General features: G+C 45.2%; 1 protein-coding gene across 2 annotated transcripts in view; it reads right to left on the bottom strand.

Moving 5' to 3' along the window:
• The window catches only part of zdhhc8b (zinc finger DHHC-type palmitoyltransferase 8b), a 46884-nt gene that overhangs the window by 9499 nt on the left and 24894 nt on the right, over nt 1-12491 (bottom strand). For both annotated transcript variants that reach the window (XM_060054164.1, XM_060054165.1), the window contains exons 2-3: nt 3390-3511; nt 1246-1403 (exon numbers count right to left, since the gene is read on the bottom strand). In XM_060054164.1, the coding sequence (XP_059910147.1) occupies nt 1246-1403; nt 3390-3511 (280 nt within the window). The remainder of the gene's footprint in view (nt 1-1245; nt 1404-3389; nt 3512-12491) is intronic.

The following is a 12491-nucleotide window of genomic DNA, read 5'->3' as shown; positions in this document are numbered from 1 at the left end:
GAGAGAGCGAGAGCGAGAGAAAGCAAGTGCGAGAGAGAGAGAGATTGAAAAGAGAGAGAAAAAGAGGGGGAGGGGAGCGAGCGAAGACAAGGAGGGAGGGAGAGGTGGGAATGAGAGTTAGAGGGAGGTGTGAACGGAGGAGGAAGAGAAAGATACTGCAACGTCTACTCTCATTTCACGTTTTTGTTCCTTCCGTTTGTCTTGGTGTTAATTCAACAGAATAATTAAATTAAATTGGAAAGATACAAAATTAAAATGCATGATGAGCTTTACTTTTCTACGACCACAGACCTACAATGCCAACCCTGTACATGAGAGTGTCTTTGTCACCCAACCCTGAGGGTGAGGTGCTGCTCTGTGGGCCCACAGCCTCGTGGTTCTCTCTTTTCCCCAGCAGAGGAACCAGCATGGAGGTTGGCCGGTGGAGGTAGAGGGGGCTTGACGGAGGAGGAGGGGGTGGGGGTGGTGGTGGTGTGTGGGGGGGGAGTGGGTGGCAGTCCCTGCAGCTGCCACACAGTCTTCAATGCTCTGGTGCCTCAACCTTTTATCCCGTTTCATATCACCAATTACAGGGCGGGTGAACCAGGACTGCAGGCTGCGTAGAGCCAGGGCCGCAGAACCACCAGCCTGCTGCGGACACGCCCGCCCAGCGACGGGGTCACGCACCGGGGGGGGACACCCAACATGAAGGGGGGGGGGGGGGGGGGGGATCTTTGATGACCAGCAGGGCCAGAGAACAGGGATTAGGTTAACATGCACAGCCTGTACGCATTTGTTTTGAAGATGATCCCGTTTTTTCAATACAATCAATCCAACATGTACAGGACGTCTCCTGGACCAGACCTGGTCGTGTTGTTCGTGTGTTTGTGTGCCTTTCTGGGTGAGTGCGACCTGAATAGCTGACCTTTTCATGCATGCGCAAAACCCCGCCCACAACCAGGGTTACGTAACCGAGCTTACATGGCGGTTAAAAAACCTGGTTACAGCTGTAACCAGATTACAAGACTGTATGTGGTGTGTGTGTGTGTGTGTGTGTGTGTGTGTGTGTGTGTGTGTGTGTGTGTGTGTGTGTGTGTGTGTGTGTGTGTGTGTGTGTGTGTGTGTCTGTGTGTGTGTGTGTGTGTGTGTGTGTGTGTACGTCTGTGTGCGTGAGTGTATGTGTACGAGGGTGTGAGTGTGTGTGTGCGTGCGTGTGTGTGTGTATGCATGCGTGTGTGCGTGCGTGCGTGCGTGCGTGCGTCCCACCTCCACACAGTTGTCGCAGACGCTGCAGTGGGAGCATCGCGGGGGCCGGTAGAAGTGGCAGGTGGCGCACCACTTCATCCGGACCTGGACCCCCCTCACCTCCACGTTCTTATAGAGCGGGGCCCGGAAGTCATCGTCCTTATCCTCGTCCTCATTGGCTGAGAGACGACAACAGAACGGTTGTTGAGGACTAGGGATAGTACACACAAAAATGCACTCCAACGCGTCGACCCACATGCTGGCACACTCCTCACCATCCATTAGCTTGTGCACAAACACACTATCACACAAACATGGCTCATTAATATGTGTGTGCGCACACACACACACACACAACACACTCCAAGATTAATGAGTGGAGATAATTGCAAAGACAGAGACACACACTCACTCAAACTGATAGGATTTTGCAACAAAACGCACAGTATTTATTTTGGATTTTTGGAACATCTCAGATTAGCCTTGCCTCCAAACAGTTAGCGAAGATCAGACGATGACGGGTGGATTATCTCTGATAAAGAAATGCCTTTTCAGTGAGACGTCTTGGTTTTCACACTGAGATATGTGGAGAGAGATTGAACACAACCTATTTTCTACATGCTCTGTAGTGTAGTGAATATAAACAATTGTAAGTTTTTAGCAAGAAATGTACGACAGGCACCATGAATCTTGCCAATGAGATTATCATTTATCATATTTCACTACAAAAGGTAGTGAAAGGTTTGGATGCACTTTAAAGGTTAGGGGTTAGAGGTATCTAGGTTAATGTATGAGCGAGATGTGGATTACATATTTGTTTATTATCAATGTCAGGCTGGAAGGCAGAATGGATGTTTTTGTTCTGTCTGTTTTGTTTTGGTTAACTCGCAAGTTCTCTGGCTGATTTCCATTGTTTAAAATAGGCCACTCTAAATCTGTCCATATATCTATAAACACTATAACGTTTCTGAAAAAAACATCTTTACATCCAGGGAATAAATAAAAAAAACTACAGATCAACCGCTTTAAGTTGTTTTATGCTTGATCTTTCTTTAAACTTTCTTCAGCCGCAAAGTAATTGAGGAAAAGACAAAAACCGACAGATTTTTAATAATCTAAAAATCTTGTGCATGTCTCATCTCTCAAAACTACAAGGTTGTATTTATACACGTTCAAGAGAGAGCAATGTGAAGTTGAAGCATAGGAGCCATTGCTGAGTGACAGAATGTTAAGTAAAATGTCTCGTATAACTCAAAGAGCTTGTTCAATTATCGAGTGGAACTCGGTGTGTCCCTTGAGAAAACCCTTCCTCACTCTTCAACAGAATACACTACCTGCAGGGAGGGAGCCGTTTCTAGAAACACACACACACACACACACACACACACACACACACACACACACACACACACACACACACACACACACACACACACACACACGAACAGTGGGGAGATGTGGAGACCGAAAGTCAGAGCTATTTTGATGTGTTTGATGCGTGTGTGTTTGATGCGTGTGTGTGTGTGTGTGTGTGTGTGTGTGTGTGTGTGTGTGTGTGTGTGTGTGTGTGTGTGTGTGTGTGTGTGTGTGTGTGTGTGTGTGTGTGTGTGTGTGTGTTTGTGTGTGTGTGTGTCTGTGTGTGTGTGTGAGACAAGGAAAGGAAATGGGGGAGAGAATGAGAGAGAAAGGGCTAAATATAAATGAGGGAAAAGAGGAACTAACTATGTATGTCCAGCAGTAAATTTAAAACCTAAGTGTCATCGTTTTCTCTCATTTCTTAAACCTTACATTCTTTTAATGTCATATTTGTATCAGGATATATTTGTTTGTTTTTAAACCTTCACAAACGTGCGCACACACAGGCACGGTCATGAACAGTACTTAGGTACTTATCATCTAAAAGGAATGGTGGACTTTTTAATTATTAATCAAGAATTTGTAATCAAATCCCAGGAACAGCTTGCTCCCACGTTCCTTCCACACAGAGCAGGGGAGAGTTATGTAACAGGACGGATGGCAGAGAAAAGGAGTGTCCTGCCATCCCCCCACACACACACACACACACACACACACACACACACACACACACACACACACACACACACACACACACACACACACACACACACACACACACACACACACACACACACACACACACACACCTCGGGGGTACACTCCAGGGTCCATGAAGGTGGCCATGCTGAAGTTGGCCAGGACGAAGAGGAAGACGACGCCATTGTAGAGAGGAAGAGCGGGCGAAACAGCCTTGGTCAACCAGGGGCACCTGCAGAGAGAGTTTTCTATCATTAGTACCAGGCCAAATGTGAGGAAAGACTGCAGTCCGTCACACACCAGTGCACATTATTCCCAGGCATCAGTCCGTAATCGACCTTGCGATCATGGCTGCGTGTGTGTGTGTGTGTGGTTTTGTCTCGTGTCTCTGTTGGAAAGACGTCAACATGGGAACTCATGACCAGAGGTGAGCCATTATACACTGCCTACAGTCTACTTCCTGTACTCGGAGAGCAAGAGAGACAGACGGAGAGACAGAGAAAGAGACAGTCATGTGATGAGGAGCCTGCCAGGCTTGCCATTAAAAACCCTCGTCTGATAGGGGCCTGTGATACTGTCACACTGATAAAGAAACCGTATAAAACCGTCCTCTCAATTCTTCAAATTATCATTATTTTATATACTATATTTAAACTAAATATAGGGAGCTTGGTAAGCGATATATCCATCTGAGGCAGGACAGCCACACGCAGGTCGCTGGAGGAGCAGTGACTCAGCTGCAGCGATACTCAGCTGGGTAACAATGGGGCCAGGTTATTTCCTGGAACCTGCTGCTTCCCAGGAAATCACCTCTGTATTTCAAGTGGCTTCAAGCGTTCTCCCTCCACCGTTCAACATCTGACAAAGCTGTCATCGCTTGATGAACGTTAACGCAGCCATCCGGCCGTTATTAGTTTTATTACAGGGAAAACGCAGCGTTTCCAAGTGTGAGATCGTCCTTGTAAGACCTTGTAAGACAGCCTTGATGCGATCTCTCTATTGCCCCCGAGGGAGCCACTATCTCCAGCATGTGTTCGCAAGCGTCCCCAGCACCAAGCTCTGTTACACACAGGTCTGAATAAGAGAGAGGAGGGTGATGGACGGCGATGGGGGAAAACATTAAAAGGGGAGTTTATGAATTAATAAAGAGTCCCTAGGTGCTGGAAAGCTGCTTTAAAGAACTAATTTATTATTACACACGCACACATCACATACACACATGAATATTAGATAGGGTTGGTGTGGCCCTTGATGACGTCTATTTCCTGGTACCGTCCCCCAGATAATCTTGGACCTATACCTCATCCATCTCCCCACCGCCACCACCCTCTCTTTTGCTTTGTTAAATTATTCAGAGGGACTGAACAGTGCACAGTGGGCAGGCGAGCCAACACCCAGCCGTCGTTAGCGTCCAGGGGAGGGAAGGTGGTCAGTAATGCAGACTATTGGTCCGCCAAACCTGGTTAAATAATTTGAATGACTGCCCGCCCTTGACCCAATGGCATTTTAATGTTCAATTAAGAGAAACCCTTTAACTCATGCAACACACGATCATTCAAAACGTTGTCACCTTACTTTGGGTCTGACCTTAATGGGATTATTCAGCCTCAAGTGAACTATGGGGTGCATGTTAATGCCGAAGGGTGGCTAGGTGGCAGCATCTTATTTGCTCAGTTTGTCCCAAAAGCACCTCAGATTAAAACAGTTAGGTGCAACGATTCGATAAAATAATGGTTTGCTGGATATATTGGAGGAATAGCGATTGGTTTTTCAGTTCATCCTTCTTCCATATTACAGCGCTTCAAGGTGAACTACAGACAAAGTCTGAATAGTGACGCCCCTGGGATTTGGCACCCATTGATTAGTTTAGCAGACCCATGGCCCATCCACAGAAGGTGAGACTCTGAGGTGACAGCAGAAAACATTGAAAAGACATTGAAAAGAAAAACAACGTGACAGAAATAATTGAGGCCAGTGTCAAACAGGTCGAAGGTGAAGAGGGGTGGAGGAAGGGGTGATGCTAACTCTGGGTAGCTGTGGTCTAAGATTGAATACAATAATTCTAAAGATACAGAGAAGACATGGTTACCATAATAATAATCATGCAGACAGTTGTAAGAGCCCATCAGCCAGATTCTCAAAAGTTTAAATTGAGCCACTTGTCAAAGATCGCTCTGTTTTGCAACTGCAGCAAGGAATAATCACAGCCTGGCAGTAAGATAGTTTAGCTGCCTTTACTTCTGACCAAGAGGGGTTCAATCCCCCAATGTCTGAATCCTAACCTGTAGGGCACAACGCCTAAACCCCTACGTTCTCCGTAATCACTCTTTCGATAATCTCAATTCACTGGAAGTCGCTTTGGATAAAGACGTCTCCTTAATGCCAAACAGTAAAAGGGCCTTCAGTGGGGAATGCTGGGAGTGTCCGGGAGCAGCCAGTGTGGGAGGAGAGAGTGACTAAAGAGCCTGCCTGGTCAAAGCCACAGACTCCGGCTGAAGGCATAAGGGGCATCAAATACCCCCCCGGAGGCCCCCCCCCCCCCATCCAGAGACACTTTCAGCACTCTGGGTTACCGAAACACCGTCCAGCCCCAAATCAGGATGTCTGGACACAGTCAATTGAAGCGGAAAGGGGTTCTCTTACTTAAAATGTTCCCTGCCAAAATAGGTGCAGTAATGTAATGAGTTTGGCTTCCTCTTCAGCAGAGGTTTTAAGAGAGAGAGCGGCTCTGGATCTTCTAGAAGAGGCTGAGGATCGCCTGGGAAGCGAACAAAGAGGTCCTCGTTCCTTTCAGCCCATCAGCAATCAAGACACACACACACACACACACACACACACACACACACACACACACACACACACACACACACACACACACACACACACACACACACACACACACACACACACACCAAACAAACAAACACACACCCACTGTAAACCCTCTCACACCCACCCACTCACACTCAGTTTCAAATATCACACAGAGATGTGTGACTGTGTGAACGGTGAAGATAGAGGAAAATGCTAGTATACAGGTCTGTTGGTTTTTACCTTTGCTAAGGAGAGATCATAGTCAGAGATTAAAAGAACAGGAAAACACAAATCATGCCGGGCCAACGGTGGCACTCACTGACTTGTGACTAACCTTGTGCAACACAATCAACACTGAGCTAAGAGATGGATGTACCGGGTCTCTCATTATCCACATTCACCCTGTCTTTTAACAGGATTTACCCGTTCACATGGTTTGACTTCGGACGTCTGACGTCAGTGGAAACACTTGTAATTCAATTTGCTCTAGTGCAGTGGTTTTCAAACTGTGGGGCGCGCCCCCCCTGGGGGGCGCCAGAGTTCTTCAGGGGGGGCGCGACTTGAGAAAAAAATAAACCCAAAAAAAACCCTGAAAGACGATGATTCAAATCATCAGTCGTACTTCAACTGTAGAAGTAACATAACTAATTCAATTTTCAACCGTTTATCTTCGTACAAACCATTTAACAAATCTACACACTTGTATCTTCAATAATATCAAAACAGAATTTCGATATCATTTAAAATGTCTTCAGAATCACAGTTTTAGTTTCATACCGCTTCGTTTTCAGCTGTTTTCATTGAAGACGTCAGCCCATTCTGATACACCTACTTCTAGACATCGTAACTCATTCCTTTTTCAACCGTTTACCATCGTTCAAACCATTAAACAAATCTACACACTTGTATCTTCAATACTATCGAAACGGAATTTTGATAGCATTTATACTTTTGTCAGAATCACAGTTTTAGTTTCAAACCGGCGTCGTTTTCAGTTGCTTATAATAATTTAGGTCACCATAGCAACGCCGGTAAACAAACCCCGCCGAATAGTCGAATCTCTGGACTGAAAAGGCAGATCTGATTCGACTCAGAAAATTCAGAGTCGGGGACCCTGAATGAATCTGTAAACTGGCAGTTTACACAGATTAAGATGTTCAAATGTATTTAAAAAAGGTTAAGCTAAAACATTCTTAGATAAAGTTGCTAAATTGTGTTGTTTAAAAACGCAAAAAGATGTTGTAATGTTCCAGAAATATGTTTAAAAGATATGTTAAAAAAATTGTTTCAAATGTTTTAAAAGATATGTTAAAAAAATTGTTTCAAATGTTTCAAAAATATGTTCCAAATGTTTTAAAATTATGATCGGAGATGTTTGAAATGTGTAAAATAATTAAAATAGCTTTCAAAACACATTTATTTAGAAAAAACACTTTGAAAACCCCTGCTCTAGTGGACTCATTTAAGTGCAAGTTAGTTCATGTTTAAACACCCAACTTGCTCATATTTACAGCCAATCTGCATCAAATCCAGACCCTGTTTAAAGACATGGAATGGATTAAAGCGAGGCTTTCTATGGAGCCCTGGAGGAGACAATATAGTCGTATGATAAAGTCTTTCCCTGCAAGCTACTGCGGGGGAAGATAAGGTAGCAGACTAATACTGCAAGAAAAGTCGCACAGCGTGCCGTGCTGTACCCTTCTTATCTGCTGAAAGCACACATGTACTCACACACAGATGGGTTTAATCCAAAACAAGTGCACGGAGCGACACAATATTAGTTCTGAAGATCTGATATCCTTCTCCTTCACACATACCGCATTATTTTATTTTCCAGTACTAGGATTACAGAACACTCAGTGGCCATCTCGCAGAGAAAGACCCGATGCACGGCTGCCACAAAGGCAGCGATAATAAATCCGGTCTCAAGAGATTCAGCACTAGACTAGCCAACTCTGCTCATGGGATTCTTTGTGTTGATTAAAACGATGCTGGACATTTTGAAAAGAAGAGACTGGGTTTATAGAACCCGTAGGTTACGAAATGAAGATGATCTGTCATCTGGAAGGAAAGGGGGTTGGGTGTGGGGGTCCTTTGTTTTTCAGGATGCAATTAGAAGCTTTCAACTAGAGGAAAATCACAAAATCAGACCTATTGTGTGAAGTGGGCCAAACCCTTTGGGAGGAGGCGGGCGGTGAATCGCTGGCAGCTGCAGGTGTATGGGGGCTATGGTGGAAGAAAGCCTTCTGCATCCGTGCACACGTGTGCAGTGTACGCAGGCACGCTTGCACAGGTGCTCCAACCCCCGAGCTATTTCACGACTCAAATCACGCCGGGGCATCTCACTCCCCTGCCCTTGGAGTGGGGTGGAAATGGCTGCCTCAGTCTTTGAAGTCCCTCTTATCTGAGAACTTATTGGAGATGGGAGAGGAGGGGAGGAGGCGTGAGAGAGGAGGACACTCTCTGAATCGCCATCAAAGAGACGCTGCAGTCAATATGGAGTGCTTTTGGCGGGACTTTCATCAATCTGCAACCAGAAGCCCAGGTAGGGGGCACTGCCTCAGCCAGAGCCAATCCAGAACACATGGAGGCTATTCATCATGTAGTGGCGCAAGCTGGTGACGAAGGGACGCAGCTTGTCGAAGAAAGATGAGAGGTCACCGAGTTCAATTTCGGCAACTAGCCTTTCCCTATCAAGCTGTTCATGGGAAGGCAGGATTTTCAATGTTCTAATGTATATAAAGAAAGACAGATATATAATTTGGTTAACATTTTAGCACTGTGACTGACTACGTTTCTTCATGGGTGTCCCAAAAATAATCCTCAATATAATACAGTAAAATAGTCCCCAAAATAATAAACCCCCTAATCATAGCTGTGTCAACCATGTTATCTCAGAGTGTCTATATACATGAAGCAAAAAAAGAGATTTACTTTTAGGGTCCGTCTTTGCAGTTTCCATAAAAGGCTGAATATACAAGTCTCCATTCTAATATATACCAAGTCATTTTAAATCAATTGGATACAGTGCAATCCTTCAAAGTCTAGTAGAGTCCATCACTTCAGATCCTCAATGAGCAGGCAGTATTTTAAGAAAATGCTGGAGCAATTCCACTCTAAGCTGACGGTCCCTGGATTTGTCTGGCAAAAGAAGGAGGGAGTCAGCCCCAAGCATCTGGTACATAGACTGTCTGACAGAGATAGAGAAGTTCTTTACACTCGTGTGTTCTTGTAGAAGGACTTTCTGATGATTAAGAGCAGTCTACCGTCACTGGTGCTTTATGGGCCTGCCAGAGGTGTGGTTGCTTGCATCTGAGTTGTAGTGCTACCCGAATTATAGAGGCTATATCTACGATGCTAAATTTATACAACAGGGATATTTCACAGTAGCTGTCGGCAACTTTGGCAAGGGCTATCTTTCATAGATATACATCTTTGTCAGTCGGTGCCAACTTTATGGGTCCCGTTTGAGATGCTTGACGGCAAGTCCTGCCACAGTATTTGGAAAGCTATCAGTGGCTGGAATGAGTTTCATTCATGAGGGTCATCCCCCCAGCTAGACACTGATAGCAGGTGTGCCCCCATGCAGGTCATCCAATGAATTCCATTGATCCCACGCAACTCTAGTAACTGAAACTGTGATTGCATTGTATGGCTAAAAATAATCCTGTTAAGCAGGTACAAAGCATCCCACTGTGTGAAAGAAGGCCTATAGGAGATGTTAATCATGTACTTGTGTTAGCGAGTGGAGGCAGAACGCGATGGTCTCCATGCCGACGGAAGGTAGGAGGACAGAAAAAAAAACCTGCGGTCGCGGGACCTGCTTTGATTCTGGATCGACTTCTTGTCGTCGGAAAGGTTGGGGGGGGGATTTGCATGATTACATAACCCTATGATCTAAAATGTATTTAATCGACCCCCACACTCCCGTAGGCCATTATCATCTCTCCTTCATATTCATATATTCAACCCCCCCCCCCCCCCACCTCCCGATGTATTCATTACTGCCATTTCACTACTGTTTCATCTACAGGAAAGCTGAGCTCGGGGGAAACAACATGGTTAGAATCTCGGCATCAGAGAAGGGGGATTTAGCCATATAGTCATCTTCACGAGCCTACCAGAATAAAAGATGAATATCAAATATTACAAAGAGGAACTAACCACACAGTTCATCACATACACACATATATAAAAACGCAGCGCACCCCTAACCAATAAGAAAGTGCGTTTGCGGGTGTGTGAAATCCTTTTCAAAATCCCTCCAACAAATTTTAACACACACACCAAATCGCGATCCCTTTCCATATGTTAAGAGGACCCATAATGCGTGGCTGCCAGTGCATTTCTGCACCGAGTGTTGGCTTATCCCCGCCTTGCATTCCTAGACCTTAGCCCTGTCTGTATCTCCGTCCACAGAGCCTACCAAAGCCAGGGGGACAGAAACAGGGAGGTAGTCAGGGAGGGAAGGGAAATTTGAGGATCTAGATGGAGAGAGAGAGGAAAGAAAGGGGAGGGATAGAGAGACACAGCTGCTTTCATCGACTCAATGATAGTGGACACGCACTCTTGTTAGTGTCATTCTCTCACTCACATCACGCACTAAACCCCCCCCTCCAACACACAAATTGGCAGATGATGGTGTATTGGGCTTCTGCCAATCGGTCTGTTTCCAGTGATTTTGACGGTTTAACAGACTGCTTAAAATAAATCACAGGATTACACGTTTTCTTTTACTAAAATATGGGACCAACCGTAATAAAAAAATAACACAGAAGCCAATTACTCATTAGTCTCCATTTGAACCCTCTATTGTAGTACCTCCAGTCTATCAACCATAAACATTGAATTAGACATCAGGTTCAGCTCCGCCTCCAGACATTAAGCTTTCATTTCGCTATGGTGAGGGGTCGGAAAAAGCAAACCAACAAAACGGACAAATCTTTCTCCTCCACTCACTGCAAAGTGCTGACAGAGCACCGTCAAGACTTAAAAATATGGCGACCTGATCCGTGGTCTACTTCCTGTTTGCAGTCGGAAGGCCATCAGCCTAATGAAGGGTTCATCAATCAGGGTAATGGAGACGTGCACTGTGCCCGTGCACGCCCGTCAGAGACCTCAAACAAACTGGGTGCGGCTGGCACATCTCTATTGCTAGTAAAAGTGAGTGTGTGAGTAGGTGCATGTGTGAGTGCATGAGTGAGAGTATGTGTGTGGTTTGATTAACATTGCTGTGTACATCATTTCATATAAACGGCTGAATCAAACTACACACAGTCACACAAAAAGCTATGCGATCAAACATAACGGTAAAAATTCACAAGGACTACTGGAGGGCGCTTTTCAAGGATTTGATATAACATACATAACAAATAACCGAGTGCCCAACCTATCTGTGGGACCTGGGAGATCCCACCTTTTTTTACCACAGATATTCAGAGCCCAAGGCTTTCACATGAGGTCATTCTACATTCAATTTCAAGACAAGACATTGGGCTGCAAGTCTGCAACACCAACCCCGTTCGGGTAATGACTACATTGTCAATATCTTTCTTACTTCCACTTGTGACAACATTTGGCCCTTCTTTATTGGTTGGAGCCGGCAGAGATGATTGATAAATGGAAGCAGAGATTGTTTTTGGCGCGTCACTGATGGTGTTGTCGGGTTCTCAATGGAAGATAAAAAGGGCAAGGGAAGAGGAAGCTGTGGGGAAAGCGTTTCAGCAGTCTCCTGGCGTTTGGAAAGTGTGTGTGTGTGTGTGTGTGTGTGTGTGTGTGTGTGTGTGTGTGTGTGTGTCCATTACCTTTGTGGTACAATAGTAATTTGTTGTTTACTGTGAGGCAGTGTTTCTGGCTTATAGGACCAAGATCTTGGCCTCTATTTCCTCAATGGTTACATGGTGGATTCCAGAATTCTGCCTCGTTGTTCCTGTCTGTGGGGAACATTTGTGTTGAAGAGGCTAAAGGCCAGTCTTTGTAAAGAGGACATAATGTCCTGCAGTCCCCACTAACCACCTCCACAAACTCCTCACACACACACACACACACACACACACACACACACACACACACACACACACACACACACACACACACACACACACACACACACACACACACACACACACACACACACACACACACACACACCCCAACCTGCCTTCCTTCCTTCCTTGCCTTGTTCACAAACTCCTCATCATCTTCCTAACACTTTTACCAGCCAGAGTCCAAGAGTTGAAGTATTTGTTGTCACTGTAACCACTAAAACCTGCTTGTAGAAGATTAGATATGCAAAGAATCTCTCTTAGCATATCAAAAACAAGGATTGCCAGCAGTTCAATATCATGTATCGCATTATCAGGAGGGGTATTGTAAACGGCATGGGTTTTTCATTCTAA

This window comes from Gadus macrocephalus, chromosome 6, assembly GCF_031168955.1.
Source record: "Gadus macrocephalus chromosome 6, ASM3116895v1".
Taxonomy (NCBI): Eukaryota; Metazoa; Chordata; class Actinopteri; order Gadiformes; family Gadidae; genus Gadus; species Gadus macrocephalus.
This window is presented reverse-complemented; position numbering and strand designations above follow the sequence as displayed.